This window comes from Mustela erminea, chromosome 4, assembly GCF_009829155.1.
Source record: "Mustela erminea isolate mMusErm1 chromosome 4, mMusErm1.Pri, whole genome shotgun sequence".
NCBI lineage: Eukaryota > Metazoa > Chordata > Mammalia > Carnivora > Mustelidae > Mustela > Mustela erminea.
This window is the reverse complement of record NC_045617.1, coordinates 102,594,623-102,620,633: the sequence shown is the minus strand read 5'-3', so window position 1 is coordinate 102,620,633 and position 26,011 is coordinate 102,594,623. Positions and strand designations below refer to the sequence as shown.

The window sequence follows — 26,011 nt, the reverse complement described above, 5'->3', positions numbered from 1 at the left end:
CAGTGAATGCTTCTTGTGGCTGGTGTTTTGCCCCTTGCTGTGCTAGCATGTGTGCATTTTACCCAAGATTTTCTGATAGCATGCTGTCTCTGTTTTCTCTGAGAGACTTCTCCTCCACTATGGTGTATAGATTGGACCCTGAGCGCTTTATCTTTGATTTGGGTTTGCTCATGGTAACTATTTTATTTTTGTTTAAGATAATACGTTACAAAGAATCTTTTATATGGTCAGAAATACTGGGTCCTTGTTCTGCTTAAAAGCCTTCAGTGGTTCTCTCTGCTTAGGAAAGTTCCGAGCTTCCTCTAGTGGCATGTAAAGCCGCCATGTCTCCCAACCCACCTTTTCCTCCTCACCTTCTGCCTCACATTTCACTGATTTCAGGGCTGCTTTCCTTCCATGGATCTCATGCACCATTGCGTGCAGTTGCCTGTTTCTCTTTGTCTCTGTTCTTTCCTCCTCTTGGAACATTCAGCTCTTTTCTACATTGCTGTCAACTCAGTCTGCAGGCTTTAAGAGGTGGTGCTCTCTTATTATTCCTTTTTGTACGCTTAGAGGTTAAATGATACTGTGGCATACAGTGGATGCTCAGTAAACCTTTAGTGACCTGGACTAAACTGTAGCTACGTGGTAACTATAAGTTTAAATATGGGGAGTGCCAGTTTTGTGGAATTTGTCTAGATTCACATCAGTCAGTACAAAATCAGGCTTTTGAAAAAGGCAGTCTTAGACGTATTTATTTAAATAAGCAGCTATGTGATCATCTTATCTTCAGAGTTGAATTTGATTTAGTCAATGAAAAACCAAACGCTTATAAGTTAACAAAATAAAATTTTTAACAGTAGTGTTTTTGACCAGTTAAACCATTTGGATGCTATAGACTTGGCATAATCTATTCTCTCCCAAAAACGAATGGCAAATTGCCTATGTCATCATCACCAGCATCTTGTTTACAGTCTCTCTCCCTGTGTGCCCTCCCCACCATTTTGTAGTTTCTTTCTTTAGGAGACTCTTCTTAAGCAAAGGATTAGCGCCCTCTAGGGGTGCACTGCAAATACAGTGCTGTGCACACATTTTAAAAAACCCTGCAAAATTCTGGGAGAATTTTATGAAATACAGAAAATGATGCTTCATCCTTATTATGTAATTCAGGTTATGTAATTTAACCCCAGAGTATCTCAGAGTGCTTTTACTTTGCTCATCACTTCCCCCCAGCACTATTTATTCAGACAGAGTTTTATTCCACAGGGAAAAAATTTCCAAAATGAGAAGAAAGACTGTTTTATTAAAAATTGAAGCCGGAAAGTTAAGACGACTGGCAGTTACCATAGTCATCTGTGAAGGAAAGTTACCAGGCTAAATGTCTATGACTCAGGCTTAGGGCAAAATAAAAAACTTTTCTGTGTCAGTTTAACTCTCTAATTCCTTCCCCCCCCCCCCATAAATTGGTTGCTTGATCAGATATTTCTGTAGAATCCCAGTCATTTTTACTCATTTCATCCACTACCACTTGTTCCCCATAATGCTAATTTGCTGATTTTTTAATTGTTAATTCACTTCTCTTTCATCCCACTTTTTTGTGGTGAGGAAAATAAGCCAATATTTATAAAAGCCTTTGAACACAGACAGGGTCAGGTACCTAGTAATATAGTTCATTGTGTATGTATTTGTATTCTTCATTTGTTGTTTGCTTGTTTTGTAGCCCCCCCCCCTTTTTTTAATTTCGAAGTAATCCCTACACTCAGCCTGGGGCTTGAACTGACAACCTTGAGATCAAGAGCCTGATTCTCTTCCGACTGAGCCAGCCAGGCAGCACTGTATTATTGTTAATAATGGTAACATTTATTTCACATAGGATGATAAAGACGATGATAATGATATCTTGCAGTTAGCATTTTTTTAATACGCAGAATTTCTTTGAGCTCTCAGAATAATCACTTGAGACAGGGAAAATAGGCAGTATTACATGATAAAGCCTCAGGATTTTTTTCAGGCATTACAGAAGTTAAGTGATTCTATTTCTGTGTTTTCTCCTAAAATTCTTTTTTTAAAAAAAGATTTATTTATCTATTTTAGAGGATGGGGGAGGGGCAGAGAGGGTCCCAAGCTGACTGCACTGAGCAGAGTCCAGTGTGGGGCTTGATTCCACGACCCCAAGATCACAACCCAAGTGAAACCAAGAGTTAGATGCCCAACCAACTGCACCACCCAGGTGCTCCTCCCCTAAAATTATTATTATTATTTTTTAAGATTTTATTTATTTATTTGACAGACAGAGACCACAAGTAGGCAGAGAGGCAGGCAGAGAGAGGAAGGGAAGCCGGCTCCCCGCCGGCAGAGAGCCTGATTCGGGGCTTGATCCCAGGACCCCGAGATCATGACCTGAGCCAAAGGCAGAGGCTTTAACTCACTGAGCCACCCAGGCGCCCCATCTCCCCTAAAATTCTTCTTTTTTTTTTTTTTAAAGATTTTATTTATTTATCAGAGAGAGAGAGGGGGAGAGAGGGAGCACAGGCAGACAGAGTGGCAGGCAGAGGCAGAGGGAGAAGCAGGCTCCCTGCCGAGCAAGGAGCCCGACGTGGGACTCGATCCCAGGACGCTGGGATCATGACCCGAGCCGAAGGCAGCTGCTTAACCAACTAAGCCACCCAGGCGTCCCTCCCCTAAAATTCTTAAAAAATTAAGCCTTAAGACTTAGAAAACAGCTTTCCATTTTACATTTTTTTCAGTTGACATATTGCTTTTTAAAAATGATAATTTTGTTTTCAGATAATAGAATTTTTTTTTCTCTAGTTTGAACTAGAAGCCTTGTGTTTAAAGTTTTATTTTGCAGATGAGACGACTGAGGTCTAGAGAGTTTAGGGTGCAGGTGCTATTTCATGAGACCTGTGACAGAAGCTAGACTAAAATACAGGGCTCTTAATTTTTTTTCCCTTATTACATGTTTTCCTTTTCCCTAACTTGGTTTTTGCATGGCATGATTTTTTTTTTAAAGACTTTATTTTTTTATTTGAGAGAGAGAGAGAGTGAGAGAGAGCCTGAAAAGGGAGATCGGAGGGAGAAACAGACTCCCCATGGAACTGGGAGCCAGATGTGGGATTCGATCCCAGGACTCCAGGATCATGACGTGAGCCGAAGGCAGTCGCTTAACCAATTGAGCCACCTAGGCCCCTTGCATGGCATAATATTATCATTATCTTTCTCTACACATGTCTGATTCAATTTTTCTTAACTGTTGCATAAATACGATGATGAAAAATGACACCTGGTTTTGGAAGGCTTCCTTGATGTTAGAAAGGAGGTTTAGTTTTGTCTGGCAGAAGCAAGTTGTGAAATTGCCTTCCAATGAAATAAGTGTTCAGAATCACACTTCATCTTTAACTGTCTGGGAGTGAGACTGACATAGGAAGTGGATGTGGATTGAAATGTGGCTTTGGCAGGACGTGGGCGGGTATGGTGGACTGGAGAGCCCAGCATTCTCAGCGCTGTGTGTTAGTTACTGTTGCTAGAGGCCTCAACCTGATTGTGTGCGGAGGATGTCAGACCTATACAGTAAAGTAATTTATTTTGTGAAATTAAGCCAGGATCAGGAACTATATAATATTGCTTATGTGAATGTTATCCCTTTTAGGTACAGGCTCTTTTAGAGCTAGGCAGCTTTCTGGTTATAGTGGAGATACATAAAGAAGTACATAGATTTAGATGTACTGATGTACATAAATTTATAAGCTCCTCTGCCTTGTTTTTAAGTAGGTCCTTAGCCTTATTAATTAAACTCATGCTTTGGAATGGGACTAAGGGAATTCTTACAGAGTTCTAATATGTGAGTAGAAAAGTGTGCGTTAGTATTCATTTCACTAAGGTGCTTATCTGCATTACATATGTGTCCTATGTATGTAGTAGATGTGTTCTTATGAAGATCCTTGAAAATTAATTCATCTCTGAAATATAATTAAGGACTTGAGGGGATTGTCATTTAATGGTATCCCAAGGTGAATACTCTAATGGAAGGGATAATCACTTCATAACTTTTTTGATATTTATAGGTTTTCTAAATTAGGACTGCCTAAAAATGTGTTATGACATACTCTTCTTTTTTTGTTGTTGTTTTTTTAAGGGAAATAAAGTATTTTTTAAAATCTTATTTTACTGTTGTATCATCTTGTGATGTCAAAGACTCAACTGATATTCTTGGGAATTAGGAAATGAAAATAAAATGTCAGTCTGTGAAGATGGGAACACTTGTTTTAATAATTTGACTCACTTTCAGTGTTACTGGCCACTTTTATAGGTACTATTGATATTAGCAGTTATTTAGAGCTATTGAGCCTAAGTTTAATACTTAAGTTATTTTTACTTAATGATGTGTATACATAGGTAGTTAACTGAATATTGAAAAGTTCTGTGATTTGGGCAAAAACACATAGGAACTAGTAAATATGATACAAAACTCTTAAGGGAATTTTTTCTTCATTAATCAAAAATATTTTCTGGTACTAGTAAAACTGCAAAACATGTATATAGGCAACTAAGATAATAAAATGTAATGGCATTTAAAGTTTTTTTAAGATGAAAACTCAACCATCAAAAGTGTTCTTCCACTTTCCATTAGGCTTTTCTTGCTTGTTATGCATTCATATTTTATTTTATTTATTTTTTTATAAGCATTTTTTAAAAGATTTTATTTATTTGACACAGAGAGAGAGAGATCACAAGTAGGCAGAGAGGCAGGCAGAGAGAGAGAGAGGAGGAAGCAAGCTCCCTGCTGAGCAGAGAGCCCCATGTGGGGCTCGATCCCAGGACCCTGATCATGACCTGAGCCGAAGGCAGAGGCTTAACACACTGAGCCACCCAGATGCCCCATGTATTCATATTTTAGATCTTTATATTATTTTGTGCTGTATACTCACTTGACATTTTAGAAGTGCAAAGAAGTTTGACTCATCTGTACAAAACCTTTAAGAGTTTACTACACCAACTGGCAAGCATGTAGGGCGTGTGCCCTTTGTGTGATGTAGGTAGATTTCTGCTTTCTGCCTCTAGACCTCTTCCTTGTCTCCTTTCATGAGAGCAGCACAAAGTAATGCAGCCTAGAATCACTAAAAGGTGAGAAAATGGTACCATGCCAACCCTCTGTGGAACAGCCATCTTAATAGTCTGCTCTGACATTCGTCTCTCTAGCACAAACCTTGCAGTAGGCCAAGTACTTATAGGAGATATCCTTACTTGGCAGACTGAAAGCTTTTGGGAAATCTTTGCTGGTTTGTGTTTTTAAAATCACAGGCTTCAATCAGGCCTGTGGAGTGGAGGAAGAAGCTATTATAGGTTAAGTGTTAACTTTGTGTGGGTGTTAACATGGTTATAAAAACCCTCCGTCACAAGAAGATTAATGTGCAGAGGAAAATTTGGGCAGAGGTCTTCCAACTTGACACACGTGAATTTTTAAAACCTTTTTATTTTGAAATAAGTTTAGACTCACAGGGAAGTTTCAAAAACAGTAAATATGTAGAATCTCATGGACCCTTCACCTAGCTTGTATTTCTAGATTTTTAAAGTCTAGCATGTGTGTGTCTGATCCTGGATCTTATGGCACAGAGAATAGAAGACCAGCTCAGGTTGGGGGAAGGGGTGCTCTTCCTGCGAGGGTTGCCCTGGCTGTTATACCAGGAATTATGAAGGTGATTGCCATTGCCTTGTATCTAAAAAATTGTAACCCCATGTGGTTGGCCAAGCCTGTATTAATTGTAGCATGTTAAAAATATAACAATTCTGTTTGTCTTTAGGAATTATTTATTGGAAGTTTACTCTTTTTTAGTTTTTGATTTTTAAATTTAAATTTAGTTTTTAAATAATGAGAGAATAAAATGAAAATATCACTGTGAAAATGAACACCATATGAGGAATGTTTTCTGCTTGTCCCTGTTCTTATTTGAGTGTTAAAGATGATCCCACGTTCAGGACCAAAAGTTTAAAATGCTTTTCTCTCTGTAGGTTCGAAAACATGTGAATGATCTCTATGAAGACTTAAGGGATGGACACAATTTAATCTCTCTTTTAGAGGTTCTTTCAGGAGATACCTTGGTAAGTTTAAAATTTCTTAATTTAGTTTGAAGAACATGTAATCCTGTCCACATGGGACCAGTGTGTTGTCAGTAGACACTGTTCAGATTTGTGACACATTCACCTTTTTTGCACTGTGAATTCTGCCTGAAAACGAGTTCTGGTTAGCTTCCTAATCATTTTCAGACTTCAAATGATGTGAATTTGGGAGATCGAAGCACTTTGATTACTTTGCTTATATAATCAGTTCTATACTTAAACTACTATTCTTGTTTTTGCTTCTTTTTTATCTTTGGGGTTGTTTTTTTGTTTTTGTTTTTGCTTAGCAGAGGTTGGATGCATAATATAACCACATATTAAAAGACTGACATATAACAAAGAAATAAACATTGCTTTCCGAAAAATGGTCTAATCCATTCCACAGGTGTCATTTCCTTTTTTGTGATCATGACTTCCCCTTCTTGGTTACCTGTTCTCCTTCATTATGTTCTGTTCATGCTCTTCTTTTCATTTCTGGTCTGTCTTGTGTCTTTGCTGTTCTATCTTCTGTCTGTTATATTCATTAGCCAAGGGAGCGAGATTTTTTGAAGACCTTACGATTGGTGAGTGCCACAGAAGCATGCGAATATGAACAGCATGAGGATGTGGAGGATGAGGATAAGGGGGTAGGTGTCGGCCCCCATAACTCGACTAACTTAGCCATTACAGTGTGGTGAGCGCTAATGTGGTAGAGAAGTAACCCACGGGTTTGGGCTCCTTTTTAGAAAATTACAGAAAGGACCAAAACCCACAGTGAGGTGGATGTGCGTGTACCAGAAAACTGGATGAAGGAAATATTTTCTCTTTAAATTTATTTACGTTACTGTGCAGTGCATAGTAATTGAACATAGGTGCTTAAATTATATGATAGCATTTTAGCTAAAGAATTTTATACACCTTTTATATAAATATGGAAATCTTGACAACTAGCCTGCTAATTTTTATGCAAATTTGTTTCACTTCTGCAATTTATATTTCAAATGTGGCCACTGTTGCCTTATTTGAACAGACTTATGAAAATTTTTTTACTATTTAAGTTTATGCTTTAACTCATACTGGCAATAGGTATTTGATGGACATTACGTATTTTCTATATGTCTTATTTAGAAGGGGGGAAGGTCTTAAAATTTGGAGTCCTGGTAGAACCCACAGAGCTGTTTCATCTTCATGACACTTAGTTGACTTCAGCCCACCTTTGCAAGACAGATATGCTTCTTTTGTCATCCACATCCCAAGTGCCCCTGATTCCATTGGAAATTGTGCCATTTTTGGATCCAATGGATGAATTCACCAACAATATTTCTACCTGTTACATAGAACCTTTTTTCCATTCTGTAGTGTGCTGTCTGTTTCATTATGGTGACTTTGGCTGTAATAACCTATTCATATTTGAGAAGATAAGCTGTCAGTTTTTTTTCTTCCTTTTGGAAGATTTTATGTGGTAAATTTCAACTCCATTCTTTGTATTTTTGTTAAGCATCTTCTCAGCTCTTCTCCTTATGTTTTCATTCTGAAAACTTGTAGCATTTCTCAAGGAAAACAGCATCAAAAAAATTATGGATTGTCGGTTTTCCTGAGACAGTAAATAATCATGTCCATCTCTAAGCATTGCGAAACTAATTATTAGAGTCTAAATGATTTTGTAAAAAGCTAAAATAAAGAGGAAATATAGTATATGGTTTTAATTGCTTTTCTTTCTTCCTCTATCATGCTAAGTAAAACTCTGTCTTTCTCCCTCTTGGTGATTTTATACTAATTGCATGCTACTTTACCTCATTTTCATTAACATGCTATACATATGTAATTATAAAAATCTGCTTAACAAGAGAGTTTATTAAGAAGGCAAAATGGGGAACAGTCTTTAGTTCTTTCTGTGCATCCAAAGCTAATAAAACTGTAGGCTAGAATTGTAGTATAGTAACTATAAAAAGTCTATATGTTCTGTGGTATTTTCTCTTTTTCTTTTGTTTATATAAAGCATATAGAATAAATCATGTGTTTAAATAAAACATATTCAGAGAAATACCTAGTTGTTTAAGTTCAGTTTCAGACAATACAAAATCATAAAAATATCTTTAAAGATATCTGATGGTTTTACCTGAATAGTAAATACTGTTATGACATGTTAAGATGAATATAAAGTATATTTATAGGGTATATTTATCATAAGTGTCTTTAGCATGGTTAGTGGTATCAGAAACTATAATGTTTTTTATACCCTGCATTTTTCTATTCTTAGCCCAGAGAAAAGGGTCGGATGCGTTTTCACAGACTACAGAATGTACAAATTGCACTTGACTATTTGAAAAGACGCCAGGTATGATGTTTCTCAAAGACTATAATCTTATAAACATATATGACGGAGTAAATCTACATAGAAACATGTCAGGGAATGAAAAGGTTAAATTTGTGAATTATAATGGTTGAATTTGTGGTTTTGTGAGACAAATATTTAAAAATATGTTCAAACATTTGCTCCAAAGAAAAGGAAGTTAATAGTAGGTGTAAGTCCAGAGGAATTATAAGTGGCTGCATTTCCATCTGAATAAGAGCTACTGACTTTCCTTCTGCTAGAATTGGAATGCTTTGCCTAGGAAGTTGATGATATTTTAGTAGCAACAGAATGTTAAGAATGCCTATGAACAGTTCTTAGTAGTGGGGCAATTCTTTATTATTTATACTTAGTCTGTAAAATTATTTTTATAAAAAATAATTTATATAATACTTGAAAAAACTTAGTGTAAACATTTTTAATACTTAGTAGTGGTAGGGCAATTTTTAAAATATTTTTTGTAATAATAGATAATATTGGTAATCAAAAGTAGTTAAACATAAAGCAGTATTTCTGACAACAGTCTCCAAGTAGCTTGAGGTTTTAGAAGATATCATGTTAAGGAATGAACACTATATTGGATGATTTGGTGGCATTGTGGTGTTGTAGAGGTATAAGTCAAAGTATTGGTAATTTTTCAATTAGTAGAAAAAAGGAGAAAAAGGAAAATCAGGAGAAAGTAAAATTACTGAAAACAATGAGAAATCAGAGGTGGCAACTTTTTGCTTGTTAGAAGGGAAAAAGGAAGGGAGGGAAATAGGGACAGGTAAACATTATTTTTTATTATTGATTTATTTAGTTTATAATGGACATTAAAATGCTTTTATTTTTTAAACTTTGATTAACAGTACTTAAATAAGGTTAAATGTTACTTTTATTTACCTTCTTATTCTTAGTTCTAGTGGAAGTTTCCAGGAGGTCTGATGATGGTTAATTCTGTTTCCTTGTCTTAAATGTTTTTGGCACTGTTTTGTCCAGGAAGTAAGATGTTAGTTATTATTGTATTTAATTCATGATATTTAATTATTTTTATCCAGGATATAAATAATAAGTATCATTACTGCCTTTGGTTACCTAAAATACATAATTTGATAGTTAATAAGCTTTAAGTCCCTGTGTTATTATTATTTTTATATTTGAGCAGTCTCCCAAATATCCAGTGACGTGTTTATTTATCTTGATAACACTTTATGGTAGATAAATAGAAAAATGATGCTAGTTTTATTCCCCCATTTTGTAACAGAAGTATGAGAAAATTACTGAACTATTTTATGGTTCAGAACAGTTTCTTAATGGTAAGAGTAAAATAAAGCTTATTTTCAAGTGACAAAATTATATCTAATTTTCAAGTCTCAAGTATTTAAGAATTCTCAATCTGAGTTGTATTTTCCTTTTGAGAAGTGAATGCTTTTAATACTTGTTCTAAAAGAAAAGCCAAAGTAACACTTGTTTTTTCCGTTTTGGTTACTGTGTAATTTGCAGTATAAAATGGAGATTAGTGGAGATAGGAAGTAACATTAATTTGAGGATTACTGGTGTTTAGATCATTTCGATTTTTTTTCTTTGTGTAATTTAGAATCGCTTTTATGTAGGTAAAGATAATTTGTGTGCTGGTTTGAAAAAGTTGGCTTTATCTCTTCTTTTCATATAACACAGGTGAAATTAGTGAATATTAGAAATGATGACATAACAGATGGAAATCCCAAATTGACTTTGGGATTAATATGGACAATAATTTTGCACTTTCAGGTAAGCTTAATTTTTCTTCATTGTAATTTCTTTTAGTCTCTTATTGCTGATTTTCAAGTGGTTGATACAAAGAATGAATATGCCATTTATATCATATGGAAGAAAGTAAAATTCAGGCTTCTTTTCTTAAACAGTATATTTGAATGTTTCCTTTCCAGTAACTTACTACCTGTGAACCTGGTACCCTTTTCCCCCTGTTATCCATGAGCATATAAGATGATGTTTGTAATCTTGTCGAAAACTGACCTCTGTGCTCAGGAGCTGAAATATGTAATGTGAAGACAAAAGTTTCGTTATAGAGAGAAACAAGAGCTCTGTCACTTTGCTGGGCAAAGGATGCAGCAGCAGGCTACCTGGAGGAAGGGGCTCCGGCGTTTTATAGAGAAAAGCAGAATCTCGCTGGTTTCCATGGGAGTTGTTGGTACATGTAGCCGGCCACACACATCATGTTTTCAGGAGGGTTCCTGGTTCCTGAAACAAAGGCTAAAAGGGGAGGTGGGGAGGTTTGTGGAAGAGAGTAAAAAGGTTACTTAGTTTAAAATCAGGCCTTGTTGGGGCGCTTAGGTGGCTCAGTCGTTAAAATCAGGCCTCGTTGAGGCATTAATGCAGCCATTTTGGTTTTTGTTCAGCTTCCAGCTTAAGCGGTTTCGGTCTCAGTGTTGGAAGACAAAGATTTCTTTTTACTGAATGCAGACACATTTCTTTTGTTTATTGGACAGTGTTACTTGACTTAGATACATGAACATTCTATGACTCATTCCTTACTTAGAGTGGTTTTTGTTGGCATTCTAGTTTCTCAGTGAGAACTACTTTTTCCTGTTGATAGACGCTAGATGGCAGTATAATTTTCATAAAGGGATCTCCTGAATTAGAAGTAGCCGTATTTTGTGGAGAGCTTTCTCAAACAAGATTTGAGGAGATTAATGCAGATTTTTTAAAAGGATTTAATTTATTTATTTGAGAGAGAGAGAGAGAGAGCATGTGCGCAAGAGCAGGGAGGGGCAGAGGGTGAGGGGGAAAGAATCTGAAGCAGACTCCATACTGAGCGTGGTGCCGGGAAGGGCTTAGTCCCACCGCTGGGAGATAAGGTACCCAGAGTTTGAGGCTTAACCCACTGAGCCACCCAGGTGCCTTGAGTAAATGCAGGCTAATTTACGATGATCTCTCTAATACATCTATGCTCATTGAGAGCTGATTTGGATTTTTACTTTTTTGTAAAATGATGCATTTTGAAACAAATCATCTTTATTTGATTTAAGGTAAATTCTAACTATAGAATGTGCTTTAGTTCATTACCAATTTTTCTGCTTAAGCAGTGTTCTGTGTGCAACCCAGAGCCTGACCCATAGTAGGCATGCGGGAAATCCTACTGATTGACTGCTGTTCAGTTAGATCTTGAAGGAGGAAGAGGTAACTTAACAGCTTCAGAAAGGAGCTGAGGTTTTAAACCAAATCAGGAGGGGAGTAAGACTTATTTCTTAATTTGTAAAAATGTTCTGGGATTTAAGTTTTATAAGGGAATGATGGAAAATAGTGTACCTGGAGCTCATTTGGGAACAGGATAAATCTGACAGAAATGGAGAGCTGTGGGAATTAGAGTCTAGGTAGTTTCTAGGACCTGAACAGGCAGCTGATCAAAATTGCAGCAGTAGGAAATTGGAGGAGATGCTGGCAACCAGGTGTACCAGCCAGACTATAGGGTAGCTAATACAAGTAAATATTCCCTCAGCTGGGTTTTTGCTATCAGAGAGATCCAATAACAGGGGCTAGAGGCAGGATCCTAAAGATCTGAGGAGCCCCATTAGTAGAGCACCCCTTTCTCAGGAAGCTAGGTGACTGAGCCCTAACCAAGGCTGGGATTTGGGCACGAAGCCAGACCCTTTTTCTAGAATTGGGTAAAGACTAAGTAGAACTGGCTGAAAGCAGATTTCATGTGGAGATCCTCAGCAGCATTCTCAGGGATCCTTTAATCAGTCCTCAGTGGATTAGGTCCCAGAACCTTGAGCAGGGTTGAAATTGCAGGAACTCCACATGGGAAGATTAAAGGCCTATTGGAGCAAGGAGCTAGTCCCATCATTTCTAACATAGCTGTGAGACAGGCTGTGTCTGGACTTGGGGGACTGTGGGGCTGAGGAAAGTACCCAGGTTGTGGCAGGAGGCAGAGCTAAGTGTTACCATTGACTCTTATGGCAGTTGATGACATTGGGTACATCACTTAACCAATCTGAACTTGAAAAATAATGTTTGGGGAAACTGCATCTATCAATTTTACATAAAATAGATTAAATGAGCCAGGTCTGAAGTTAGGGAAATAGAAGCCAGGAAGCTGAGGCAGTAATTTCCGAGTGGGGTGATAAAGGCCAGGACTCAGATGGGGATGAAAAACTGAATCCAAGGGATGACATTTTGAAGGAAGAAAGGAATGGACTTGGCAACAGGGCACAGAGGATGAAGGAGTGGGATTAAAGATGACTCTGAACTGTTCAGTCTGGGATATAAAACAAACAACAAACCAGTAGACGACTGAGACAGGGTAATGGTCAGGGGAGAAAGAATAAAGAAGGATCACCCGATCCTAAGTTTGAAGAAATTTAAAGCAAAAGGTCATTTAAAAAGAATTATGTATTAAGAAACTCATTGCATTTTGTCACTGGAGGAAAAAAGACGACCAGCCACAGAACTACTTCTAATAGAATCCTAATGGTCCTATGGCATATAGTATGGAATCCAGTGTATTTTAGGACCCAGATGACGAGATATTGTGACTACTTATCACCAGTATTTAGAAATTAGATGGGTCTGATGGACTGCCAGGTGTTCTGTGCATCTGCGTGCTGAACTCTTGGAGATAAATGAGCATAGCTGGGGTGTCTGCTATAGGTAATGCACTTAGAGTTATCGGCATAAAAGTGGTCACTGAGCATTTCGGAGAGAATGGATCTTCAGAGAAGACAAGAAAAGAGCATGTGTAGAGAAGAGCTGAGAGCTAAGGACAGACATTTGGGGAAGACCCATGATTTGGGGTGCAGGAGGAAGAAGATCCACCTTGGGAAACAGAAAAGAACAGAATATTTGGATAGATGGATGGTATGACAAGAAAATGCAGTGTTGCTGAATCTAGGGGGAAGAGAATGTCAAATAGAAAGGAATGGTGAGCACTACAAAATGGCACTGAAGAGCGTGAGAAAATGAAGACCGACAACTAGTTTTACCTCGAAGGAGGACATTGGAGACCTTGGAAGAAATACTATCAGGCAAGTTGGAGCAGAAGCCAGGAAATGACAGACCAAAATGTGAGTGAATGGTTGGGAATTCGATCCTAAGTTTGAAGAAATTTAAAGCAAAAGGTCATTCAAAAAGAATTATGTATTAAGAAACTCATTGCATTTTGTCACTGGAGGAAAAAAAGACCAGCCACAGAACTACTTCTAATAGAATCCTAATGGTCCTATGGCATATAGTATGGAATCCAGTGTATTTTAGGACCCAGATGACGAGATATTGTGACTATTTATCACCAGTATTTAGAAATTAGATCCAGATTTGTTTAAAGTGGAACACAACAATGTTTTGGTAAAATAAAAATGTTCCTTCTTATTTAAATGAAATAACCAGGTGTCACCAGCCAGACTTCAGGGTAGCTAATACAGGTAAATGTTCCCTCAGCTGGGCTTTTGCTATCAGGGAGATCCAGTAACAGGGGCTGGAGTATGATAATTTCTTAGTAGTATGATAATTTTGGATCAGAATGATTTTACTGGTTAAGCCAATATAGAAGGTTACTTATAGCAGTGGTAATCATTCTCACTCAAAGTGACTTGGCTTTTTTTTTTTTTTTTTTTTTTGGTCTTTATATAAATAAGGAAAGTAATTTCATAAGATCAATTTATTATTATTATTATTTTTTTAAAGATTTTATTTATTTATTTGACAGAGAGAGATCACAAGTAGACAGAGAGGCAGGCAGAGAGAGAGAGGGAAGCAGGCTCCCTGCTGAGCAGAGAGCCCGATGTGGGACTCGATCCCAGGACCCTGAGATCATGACCTGAGCCGAAGGCAGCGGCTTAACCCACTGAGCCACCCAGGCGCCCAGATCAATTTATTATTTAAAAAATATTTGTTTTGAGCATCACAAATTGAATCTCTTTTCCAGTCAGGCTTTCTGAAGGTAAGCATTATCAACACAATAGTTCTCTATCAGTAACTACCATATGCTAGATCCAGAGATGCTAGGAAAATGGAGGATGTTGTTGTGTCTATTAGGAGAATGTTCATAAATACAATCTACTTGTGATGAATCCATTGCAGTATAAATAAGGGATATAGAGGAGGAGTGTTGTGGTATTAGGAAAGTATTGGAGAAATTTTCACTGATACTAGAGATAGACTTTGCAGGATGAATGCCAGCTACCAGGCGGAGACTTAAAGCTGGGCCATTTCTGGGAGAGGAGCAGTGTGTAATGGCCTGGGAATGGGTAGTTGGTGAGTTTGGTGGAGCTTCAGGGAGGGGTGGATGGGGTGCACATCAGCGGTTGGGCCTTTGTCTCACCAGTACAGGTATCAGCCATTATGCTTTTATGTTCTTGTCAGTAATGTTCCATTGCCAATGAAGACATTGAAAATAAAATTAAAAATAAACCCAAATCTGAGACTTTATTTTTGCCGTTTATCTTCTCGGATATTCAGTTTTGCCATTAGACATGGTTTAATTTTCTCTTTCAGTGATTAATCATCATGCAGGCCTATCATTAGCAGGTATTGGCAACATCGCTAACTTGACTGTTTAATTGAATATTCTTATTTAGAAATGTATAATGAGTTCCATCTTGCGATCAGTCTAAAGACTACCTAGAGAATGGTGATTATCATGTTTTTCTACTTAGTCAAATGATAGCTGCTTACGTGTAAGTCCAGTCATGCTATACTGATTTTCTTTTTACCGTATCTATGACTCAGTTTTAGAAATATGCACACCTTAAATAATCAGGCTCCATATTGATTTACTATTTTTATAGCAAGGCCCTAGTAAAATTACATAATATTTAACTAGGGTGCAATTGTTAAGTGTTACCTACAAAGTTCAGCTACCTTCATTCATGTATAAGAAACACATCTATGTGCTTCTTCTGGCGAAGCATTTCAGGCTTCAAATCATAAAATTGATCAGTTTGCTTATGTAAAAATCCTAATAACCATATAAGGAAAATGGCTTGGAAAATATAATGGCATATAAAAATATAATACAAAATATGAAAAGTTCTATTGATATGTAATATGAAAAATACTATAAACTATTTTATGAGGTATATTGAATTTTATTATTATTTTTTAAAGATTTTATTTATTTAAGAGAGAAAGTGAGAGACAGCATGAGAGGCAGGGGAGGGACAGAGAGAGAGGAGAAGCAGACTCCCTCTTGATCAGGGAGCCTGATGGGGGGCTCGAACCCAGGACCCTGGGATCATGACCTGAGCCAAAGGCAGATGCTTAACCAACTGAGCCACACAGGCGCTGCTATGAGATTGATTTTAGAAATAATTTTTATTGAGTATTTAGGAATTTAGCATTTATTATCTCTCCTACAGCTAGCGAATCATCCTGTTTTTGTTTTCTAATGACTGATGTTTTGAAAAAAAGCTTAGTATAATTTACAAAAATTTTTGAGCTCCCCCCTTTTCTGGCAAGTACCAGAATTAGTTAGTGTTTCTTAAGAAAAAAATTATATGTTAGAGATTCTCTGAAACAACATTTGAAAGGCATTTTGCTAAATGACTCCTGACTGGTATTTGCTTTCTGTTTGCTCTCAGATTTGTTGAAGCACCAATAGTTTCAAAGGTTAAAGCAAACTTTGGTAGTGTAACTGCATTTCAGAAAACTGAAAGTTAAAGGGAGGGTCAGAGTCTGCTCATACGATAAAGCTAAGGGTTTGCCTTGAAAGCTCATCAGCGTTATAGTTTTACAGTGAGCAGTAATGTTTGTCTAAGAGGATTGGTGGCCAGAAATAAGCCACGGTGTCTAATGAGACACAGGGACCCAGCTGGGCAAGATGCCATGGCATTTCTTGCGTGTGTTTTTCTCATAAGCAAAATGGCCTCATGCTGAAGAGGATGGTCACAAAGTCCGAGGAATTAGAGGTCAGAGTGGAATTTTCAGACTTACTGCAAAAGTTCGAAGGAAGTCCTGGATTTTGAAATGAGTGAATCTGTGGAACTGTGATTTCCTACAAATCAAATGGGGAATGTCTGTGGATGTGTCAGAGCCGAGAAAGAAGAACAGTATTTAGATCCTGCCAAAACTCCTTTGAGCCCTGAAAAATACTCTCCCAGAAGAAAATATTTCAGGAAAAAGCCGATCAAGACAATTATAGGTGACAGAGAGTCAGTAGAGCCAAACAAGCAAAATGAAGGCAAGAAGAAGAGTGGTGTTCAGCTCTCAGAGGAACAGCCAGCTCTTTTACCCAGGGGACTGGTACGGGAGGACGCCGTTGTCCCAGACCCCACCCTGGACGCTGGGATTCCGCATCTGCAAGGGAAGACACAAGTTGTAGTTGACAGTGTGAAACAGAAACTGGTGCCGAGTACTGCAAGCAGTCTGTCTCACTATGGGGACACTTCTGCTAATGACCGTGACAGAGAAGTAAAAGTTAGTGACCTGGAGGAAAGGATTCCAGAAACGGACAGCACTCCATGTTGTGTAAAGAGGAAGGAACATTTAGATGATGCCAGCAGGAGAGAAATAACATTCCAAAGAAAGACTGATGTTTTAATGTTACCAAAGGCAGCCAGCTTGAGTTCTATTCACTATGGTACGGAGAGATCATTTGAAAAAAGTGGGTTTTCTGAAGACCCATCAAAAAATAATAGCAGTGTTCAAGGGAAGCAAAACACTGAGAGATTTTGCCCTTGTGAAATATACCATTTTCACTTTGAAAAAAAGAGATGTCATTCCCTCTGTACCATTGTGTCCTCTGCTTCCAAGGACACAGACGGAAATGAGGTAAGTGAAATGTGGAGTCTGAGCTTAAGGTGTAAATAAGGACTCAGGTACTCATATCTGACTGAGATTCTGTAATTTGTCTATTTTGAAAGTTGTATTCATATTAGTTTATGTGAAAGTTGGAGAGTTCTTGGTGCATTTTGTTATTTGTAACCTTAAGTTCGGTTAATGATTTTTATTTTCTGTGATATCCACATTCTTTGATCGCACTTAAATTTAAACCCCTGCATATTTTTGTTACTGTTGGAAGACTTAGAAAAGCATCACTTTAAGGGAATGCACATCTTTTGAAGTTCTCTAGTTCACGTTTCTTGACTTTTCCTATGGAAGAGCCTTTGGAAACTGGGTGCAGTGTAGGCAAAAATTGCATCAGAAAACAGTCACGAGAAGATAATAGCTTCATGATTCATGTTGGGAGGATACAGTCCAGTTATCAGTCAGTACTGACTTGCTGATCCATAAGTTTGGAAAGCCAGTTCCAGTTCTCCACCAGTTTTCATGCACAGGAACACTCACATAATTGCTTTTAATTCTGTGCGCGTGCACGTGTGTGTGTGTGTGTGTGTGTGTGTGTGTGTTGGGGTGATTATCACAGATAAAATCGCCCAAATCTCTTTTGTCTCTTTGTTCTGAGTTATTCCCCAGCCCCTTTCTAAAATCAGACATCATTTGGGTGGCATGTCCTAGGTATTTCGGTATGACACTGACTGCCAGAAAGTTGAGATTTTTATTCCTAACACTGATAGTTAGCTTTAGACAAGTGACTTCTCTGGAGTTTTCACTTGTCTTTTGAAATGGAAGTGAGTATTTATTTACTTGGTTGAGACATGCATTACCCAGACAACCTCTACATGTAACTAGGTGGGAGTGGAGGGCCTTTTCTTTAAGCTCTTTCTCACTTTGTCTTTCAACAAAAACTCTGGACGTAAATGGGGTATGTGATGTTAAACAGTCCTGGCGAGGTCAGCTAGGGTCGTCCGCACAGCAATAGAATGAAGTTTTGTCAGGGTCGGTGTGCTTGATCCTCGTGGACCTTAGCTGCAGAGCTCTGGGAAGCTCTTCTATATAGACACACTACCCCGCCTTGCCAGTAGTATGTCAGCCCTTAGATTTACATTTTTCAGGGGTTACATTTTAAAAAAAAAGCACAGCCTCTGTGTCAGTGCAAAAGGAAACTACTTAGCTGTTCTGTGTTTAGGAATGAAACCGCTTGTTTTGCTCCATGTTCTCCAGCTGTTTTTTGTATATAATATGGCTTCTTGTAAGCCTTACATTTTTTCAATAATGGAAATTCTTAAAATCTTTTTCCTAAGTGCTACATAACCCCCCCCCCCCACACACACACACACTTGTTATATTCTCATGCCAAAGGACTTTACCCTTCTAATTGGTATAGATTTTTGAAACTTCAATGATGAAAAGAAGGCACAAACCTGCCAGTTACATTTGTTGAATAATTGTGATATGGGGTACTTCACAAAGCCTCGTATCTTCTAGGGTAAAAGCCGAATGAGGTAGTGTCATATTTATCTGAGGAGTTTGACGTCTTACTTCCTTGCAGTCCAGACAAAGATTCTTCATTTTGGAGCTTACAAAGAGTCAGAACCAACAGCTTGGGTACTCTCCATAGGACATTCTCCTGGTTAACCTTGCAGGTGCTTGATTCTGTTTGCTTAATTACCTTTGGTTAGAACTATGCACAGAACTCTTTATCTTGCATTGGCTTCTGCATTTTTTATTGAAGAATTAAATGCAGATGGGGGTGCTCAGCCCCTTCATTAGCATTATGTCTCAGAAATGATCGGTTAGCCAACATTCCTTCCTTATTTGTTCCTGCAGGATCTTTTTTATGTCTTCCTTGTCACATCCTTTCTTTCTCTCGATCAGTTGTCTGCAGGTTTGGGGTTGAGGACTTTGAGTTCACTTCTGAGCAGAAGAGGATACAGTTCTTGTGCTTTTCTTAACTTTTGAATTAGTACAGTCCTCTGACTTAAACTTCCCTGGGCCTGTGAAGTTTATCATTTTTGGTATAAGTGACCAGTCTTCCTCCTTAAATGCTTGAATTCCTGCGCCGACCGAGAGAGCCCTTCCAGCCACAGAGCCCTGTGGAGGTTACTCAGCACAGCCCTCCTTGAGTGCCCACCGAATAAAATCTCATAATCGCATTAATTTTGACTAGGGTTAGGAGTTGTTTAAAAAAAAAAAAAAGAGTATCATAGATTTGTGTATTGCATTGGAATTGGAAAAAAGATGTCAGACACATTGTGTCTTTTATCTTAAGAACCATATGAATATGCAAAATAGTTCTTCTTTTATAGAATTAAGAACTCAAAACTGAGGTTAAAGCATGTCCTTATAGCAACACAGTAAATGACATTAACCGAGCTGAACTACTCAGCAACCTACTTTGATGAATTGTCAGAGTTCTGAAGGCTGTTGCTGTGAGGTCAGAGCAGGGCTGATGTTTATAGGAGTTGATGTTCATCTGTGAAGGATGAGCGTTATAAACAGAGGTGGCAAAGGCAAGCCATGTTTGGGGACAGGGAGTAATGAGCTCACTGCAGCCCCCTTCTTGAGAGATTTCTTACTTGTCTAAGACTCATGTGCTTCCTGTACCTTGTGACAAGGTTTCCTACCTTTGCCCTTGAGCTTTTCCCACAAAGCACTCCTTTACTTCTCTAGTTTCACAATCCCACCTCTTTCTAGTCTTGTTACATTGATATCAACCAAGCTGGTTGTTTCCTCTGTGTATAGGCCATTGGTTCTTTAACTGAGCACATGTAGGTGTCACTTGAGGAGCTTTCTACAAAATACAGGTGCCTAGAAGTCACCCCAGTGATTCTAATGTAATAGATTAGGGAGGAGTTCCACAGGTGATTCTGGCCAAGACTAGGGAAGTTGTTACTCTTCCTCGCCTACAGTGGTGGTTTTCAAGGGGGACTCCAGAGTCCCTGCTTATGGAATGCTTATTGGAAATGCCTTACCCCTGTTTATCCGATCAGAGTATGCTCTGGTGGAGCATAAGAACATGGCATCCTGTTTTAGGCACCCTCTCACATGTTAAAAACACTACGTTTTGGGAACCAGTATCACTTTAGCTTAGCATTTGTGTCTCATTCTCTTCTCAAGGTAGTTTATATTTTCTTTTTTTTTTTTTTAAAAGATTTTATGTATTCATTTGAGAGAGAGAGAGCACAAGCAGGGGAGCAGCAGAGGGAGGGAGAAGCAGGGAGCCCAATGCGGGGCTCCATCCCAGGACCCCGGGATCATGACCTGAGCCGAAGGCAGACACTCAGCCGACTGAGCCACTCAGGTGCCCCAAGGTAGTTTTTCTGATAAGCAGTGTGGATTATAGGCCCAGAAGGCAGGAGGTGTGAGTTGTAGTCAGGCTTTGCCCCAGAGAGCTGTATGACTTAGACAGCTCTTTTCATTTAAGTCTCCATTTCATTCTCTAGGAAAGGAGGGTATTGGACTAGATCATGATACTGCTGTTAATAATGATGGTATTTGTTGAGTCCTACTGCATGCCAGACATGCCGCCATTATGATATTTAATCTTCGGAGCAAACTTATGAAATGGTTTTATTTTTGGCTCCATTTTACATAGTAGGATACTGAGCCTCAGGAAGGGTAAATAATTTAAGCAGAAGAGCTTGGATGTCACCCAGCTATCGACCAAACTGAACTCTTACCTGTTACACGTTACTCACTTTTCCCCATATACATCTTTTTCACTTTTAAATTTCTATGAACTCATGTACAGAACTGCATACCATTTTGTTTGTTTAGTGTTTTCACCTCTTCCTCCATCTCTCTCTCCTTTTATTTCTCTACCAGGCACTTATGATGTACCTGTTTTATATTGAACCAAAACAAGGCACTCTGAGAGAAATATAATATAGCTCTTTTCTGCATACAGTATATCCCATTGTTTATTTAAAACAAATGACAGGGGCGCCTGGGTGGCTCAGTGGGTTAAGCCGCTGACTTCGGCTCAGGTCATGATGCCAGGGTCCTGGGATCGAGTCCCGCATCGGGCTCTCTACTCAGCAGGGAGCCTGCTTCTCCCTCTCTCTCTCTCTGCCTGCCTCTCTGCCTGCTTGTGATCTCTTTCTCTCTGTCAAATAAATAAGTAAAATCTTTAAAAAAAAAAAAACAAACTTTAAAAATAAAAAAAAAATAAATAAAACAAATGACAGGGACCATGACTGTAAACTTAGTCACCTGAAAGTTAGACCTCTAAGATGATAATTATGAATAACGTTAAATTCCCACTACACTATGTAGCCATATTAACTAATGAAAATGGAACTATTCCTTTGTTCCTTTTAATACCCTGGTGAATTGCAGTGTATGGTGCAGGAACCCAAGAAGGAAGCCAAGGAGAGAAGGATGATAAATAAGGTGTGGGATATTGTACAAATTAAGTTAATCTGTACATAATGAAGAGTTTAATTTTTTAATTGACTTTTATATTATAAAAATTAAAAAAAATTGAGAACCATCTCAAAATGTTAGACTACATTAATATTCAAACTCACTGAAATATAATGGGTATTTTTTTCTTTAACCAAATCTTTTCTGAATCTTGGGCTACTGAGCTCTTAGGATTCAAACACTAGGATAGGGTACTAGGGTGGCTGAGTTGGTTAAGTGTCTGTCTTCAGCTTGGGTCATGACCCCAGAGTCCTGGGTTCAGGTCCCACAGTAGGCTCTCTGCCCAGCAGGGAGTGGGGAGTGTACTTCTCTCTTTCCCTCTGTCCCTCCACTCTGCTCATGAGCTCTCTCTCTCTCACTTTGTCTCAAAATAAATAAATAAAATCTTAAAAAAAAAAAAGAATTTAAGCACTAGGATAAAACCTGAATGTTTTTCTTTTTCTTTTCTTTCTTTCTTTTTTTTTTTTTTAAAGATTTTATTTATTTACTTGACAGAGAGAAAGATCACAGTAGGCAGAGAGGCAGGCAGTGGGGGAGGGGGCTGCTGGAGAAGGAGGCTCCTCGCTGAGCAGAGAGTCTGATGCGGGGCTCTATTCCAGGACCCTGAGATCATGACATGAGCCAAAGGCAGAGGCTTAACCCACTGAGCCACCCTGTTTTTCCTTTTATATGATAGGTTTCGTCTACAGATTTTGAAAACAAGGGTCTTTTGGTTTACAGTTGACTAGCTCATTCTTTTCTGAATAGTTTCATCTTTTTAAATGAAGTGCCTTACTAATTTTTAAAAAAATTTTACCATTGCTAGTTTTTTGGATTTCATAACCAGTCTGAAAATTTAGTTATAAAAAAGTTGCATAAGGCATCTCTATCAATGCCTTGGTCTTTTCAGTTAAATGAAGGATATGTGAAAGTTTGAAACTGTTGCTGTACAAGAAAAAATAGTTATTTTATATCCCCCCATTTGAATAAGAAATAAATGAGCATTTGCTAAAGGTAGCTATTAATTTAGAGGATTAACACTTGAACTCTATCAACTTTTTGCTTTTATCCTCTATTTAACTCTTCCTTTTAGGGAGACAGTTTTAGCCAGTTAGAATTTTCAAAATATTTGTGCCATCTTTGCTGTTAAAAATATTTTGTGGAGCATTTTCACACATTTGTGAAACTTGGAAGCACTTACTAAAAATGTGTTGATTACATTTGTTTCTGCCAAAATAGTTAAAACATCTTTGAAGAGGTTGTCTTTGGAAGCAAACATCTCGGCTTGGAAATATTTGCCTGTGTTGACAAACTCAATATGGGATTTTCTTTTGCCTGACTGCAATGTCAAGTAGTGTGAATAAAAGAGTTTAAGGGATAGTCCTCACCATGGTTCACTGTAGGACAGGTGCTATTCTAAACCATGTGCATGTGTCATTTTAGTCTCTCAGCACCTCTGTGAGGAGGTACTTTACATGAGAGGAAACAGAGGCCCAGAAAGGCCACAGGGCCAGTATGTGATGAGGTCAGGAATTGAACACAGGTCACCACCTTCCAGAACTCTGTGCCAGTCTTCCTCCCAATGTTATACTTTTACTTGTGCAGTAATTACATTAAGAGACTCTGGAAGTAGAAGAATTTTGAGATCCATCTTTTCTAGCCTGCAGCTTTCATTCTTATTCTTACCTGAACTGTTGGTGGGAATGTAAGCTTATGCAGCCACTCTGGCAAACAGTATGGAGGTTCCTCATGAAGCTGAAAATAGAGTTACCCTGCGACCCAGCAATTGCACTACTGGGTATTTACCCTAAAGATACAAATGTAGTGATCCGAAGGAGCACCTGCACCTCAGTGTTTATAGCAGTAATGTCCACAATAGCCAAACTGTGGAAGGAGCCTCAATGTCCATGAACAGATGAATAGGTAAAGAAGATGAGGTACATATATACAATGGAATATTATGCAGCCATCAAAAAGGGAAATCTTGCCATTCACAATGATGTGGATAGAACTAGAGGGTATTATGCTAAGTGAAATAAGTCAATCAGAGAAAGACAATTATCATATGATCTCATTGATATAAGGAATTTGAGGAAAAGACAGAGGATCATGGGGGAAGGGAGGGAAAAATGAAACAAGATGAAATCAGAGAGGGAGACAAACCATAAGGGACTCAATCTCAGGAAGCAAATTGAGGGTTGCTGAAGGGAAGGGGAGTGGGAGGGTTGGGATGGCTAGGCGATGGACATTGGGAAGGGTATGCGCTTTGGTGAGCACTGTGAATCACAGACCTGTACCACGGAAACAAATAATATATTATATGTTAATAAGAGATATATGAAAGAATTGAATTTCCTTTGATAACACTCTTGTGTCTACCACTCTGAACCAATAGTTATTTTGTGTTCTGCAAGGAAGAATGTTTGACTAGTTTCATTTCTGTATTTACTGTGTGTCCCTTAAATCACTTTTTGCTTCAGAGTGCCTGTGTGGCTCCGTTAGCTAAGTGTCCAACTCTTGGTTTTGGCTCTGGTGATGATCTCAGGGTTGCGAGATTGAGCCACACATTGGGTTCCATGGTCAGCTGGTAGTCTGCTTGAGATTCTCTCTCTCCTTCTGCCCTCCCCTTTAAAATAAAGGAATAAATCTTTTTAAGAATCAGATTTTGCTTCTATAAAATGAGATGGTTCACTGATAGGTAAAGCTCTTTCTGGAATGGTACAGAAAGTCCGTATAAATTTGGTGTAGCAGAGGAAAGAGAACTTAAAAGGTCTTACATCAGAGAATGAAATTTAACCCAGGTCTTACTGTATCTGTGAAACAGATTGGTGTGTTTTGAGCATTAAAAGAAGTAATGTGCTTGAAAAGGAATTACTAGACTCTAAGTACTTGATACCTTCTATCTATCTTATTACTATCTTCTGCTCTATGGAAAGGTGGAAATACTTTGTAACCATCTGCTGAGTAGAAGAGCTATATGTTCTCAAAATTTATAACAGGCCATTTCTTTCTTTCCTTTGGACATAAAGCATTCTGCCTAAGTGGAGTACGCTGTCGCTGTCTGTCTCCCCAACTCCACTCATCTTCTCACTACATCTTCAGCACATACTTCCTGAATACTTATTATTTATCAGACAGTATATTCCTCTAACTCCATAATTAGCTTACAGTTTTGTCAATCTTTTAGACCCGAGATAACCCCTGGGAATAACCTATTCTTAGAGCTTGTATTGGTTATTTACACCTTAGCACAAGTCCATTTCAGAGACATTGTTGATAGTAGCTCTGGTATGAGATGAGAAAAGGACATAATGCTGGAGGCAAAGTGGCTGTTCTGTGGGGTGTAGGCCATCGTTTGAGGTATTGTGTTTGGTCTAGTGAGGATTATTTTGCAAATGGTGCACTGAAAGGAATCACCCCCCTATGGGCTACTGACCTGAGGGAAAAATGAGTGTGAGTTGTAAGGATTTCTTTTCTAAAAAGGAGAAACTTCATGCTGATTCTGGTCTGAAATTCAAGAGACCTAAGTCCACACCTTAGGCCTTTTGCTAGCACACTGTGAGACCCTGGACAAGTCACTTCACTTCCTGTAGCCTCAGCTTGCTCACCAGTGAAATGAGGGGTCCCCCAAATGGCTCTGCGTATTTTCAGTTTGAGTTCTCCCAATTCCTTAATCCTTGAGTATTTTTATAGCTTTCTGTAAGCTAAATATCTTAGTTCTCTTAACTTCAGAGATGTTCCCTTTTCCAGTGTTACGCATTGTAAATTGTTTAAGTAGCAACTTTGATTAAACTTTTTAATCTTTTCATCAAATTACAACTATTTTAAAAGTTAAAAAATATAAGTTGCATTATTTGCCTTGTATAGAAGAATGAAATTCAAGCATTCTTTACAGAAATGAAGTGAATCTTTTAGGAAATATCTGATTCAACTTCGCAAGTTGGCTGTTCTCGTGTTCTCAGTGCATGCCAGAACCATGACAACATCTGTAAAAATAGGGTGTTCCTGTCGCCCAGTTGTCTTGTGGCTTTGACTTTGCTCAAAGGACTTTTACGTTTACAGTCTCAGCTGACCAACATAGTGAGGCAGTTGCAATTTACCTAGCAGTAAGTAGGTCATCTAGCAATAAGCTGTGAATGAAAGCAGAGTGAGCTCTGAGATGGGATATGGTGGCTTGTTTTCTTTCATTGGAAGACACTCTGAGGTTATCTGTTGTGTCAGATTTCTGAAACTGCTTTAGAGAAACGATGTGGATGAAGCTTAGTTTCACTACTTAATGTTGGGCTCTCTCTGAGTGGTCCGTGGGCCTGTGCTTGTTGCTGGGTACTTCTGTGCAGGGGTCAGCGTGCTGTATTATTACTGGAAAGTGAGGCTCATTGGAAACCATTTACTTTTCTAAAATGACAAGTTTTACATGACATG

The 26,011-nt window shown here is 38.3% G+C and overlaps 1 protein-coding gene across 17 annotated transcripts in view; it reads left to right on the top strand.

Moving 5' to 3' along the window:
• DST (dystonin) overlaps positions 1-26,011 on the top strand; it is a 475,119-nt gene that overhangs the window by 242,880 nt on the left and 206,228 nt on the right. For 10 of the 17 annotated variants that reach the window (XM_032340326.1, XM_032340310.1, XM_032340319.1 and 7 more), the window contains 3 exons: positions 5,989-6,078; positions 8,336-8,413; positions 10,085-10,177. In XM_032340326.1, coding sequence (XP_032196217.1) covers positions 5,989-6,078; positions 8,336-8,413; positions 10,085-10,177 — 261 coding nt within the window. Of the gene's footprint in view, positions 1-5,988; positions 6,079-6,623; positions 6,660-8,335; positions 8,414-10,084; positions 10,178-16,065; positions 17,174-26,011 lie in introns of those variants that run through there. The other 7 variants (XM_032340325.1, XM_032340306.1, XM_032340307.1 and 4 more) reach the window with 2 other exon arrangements.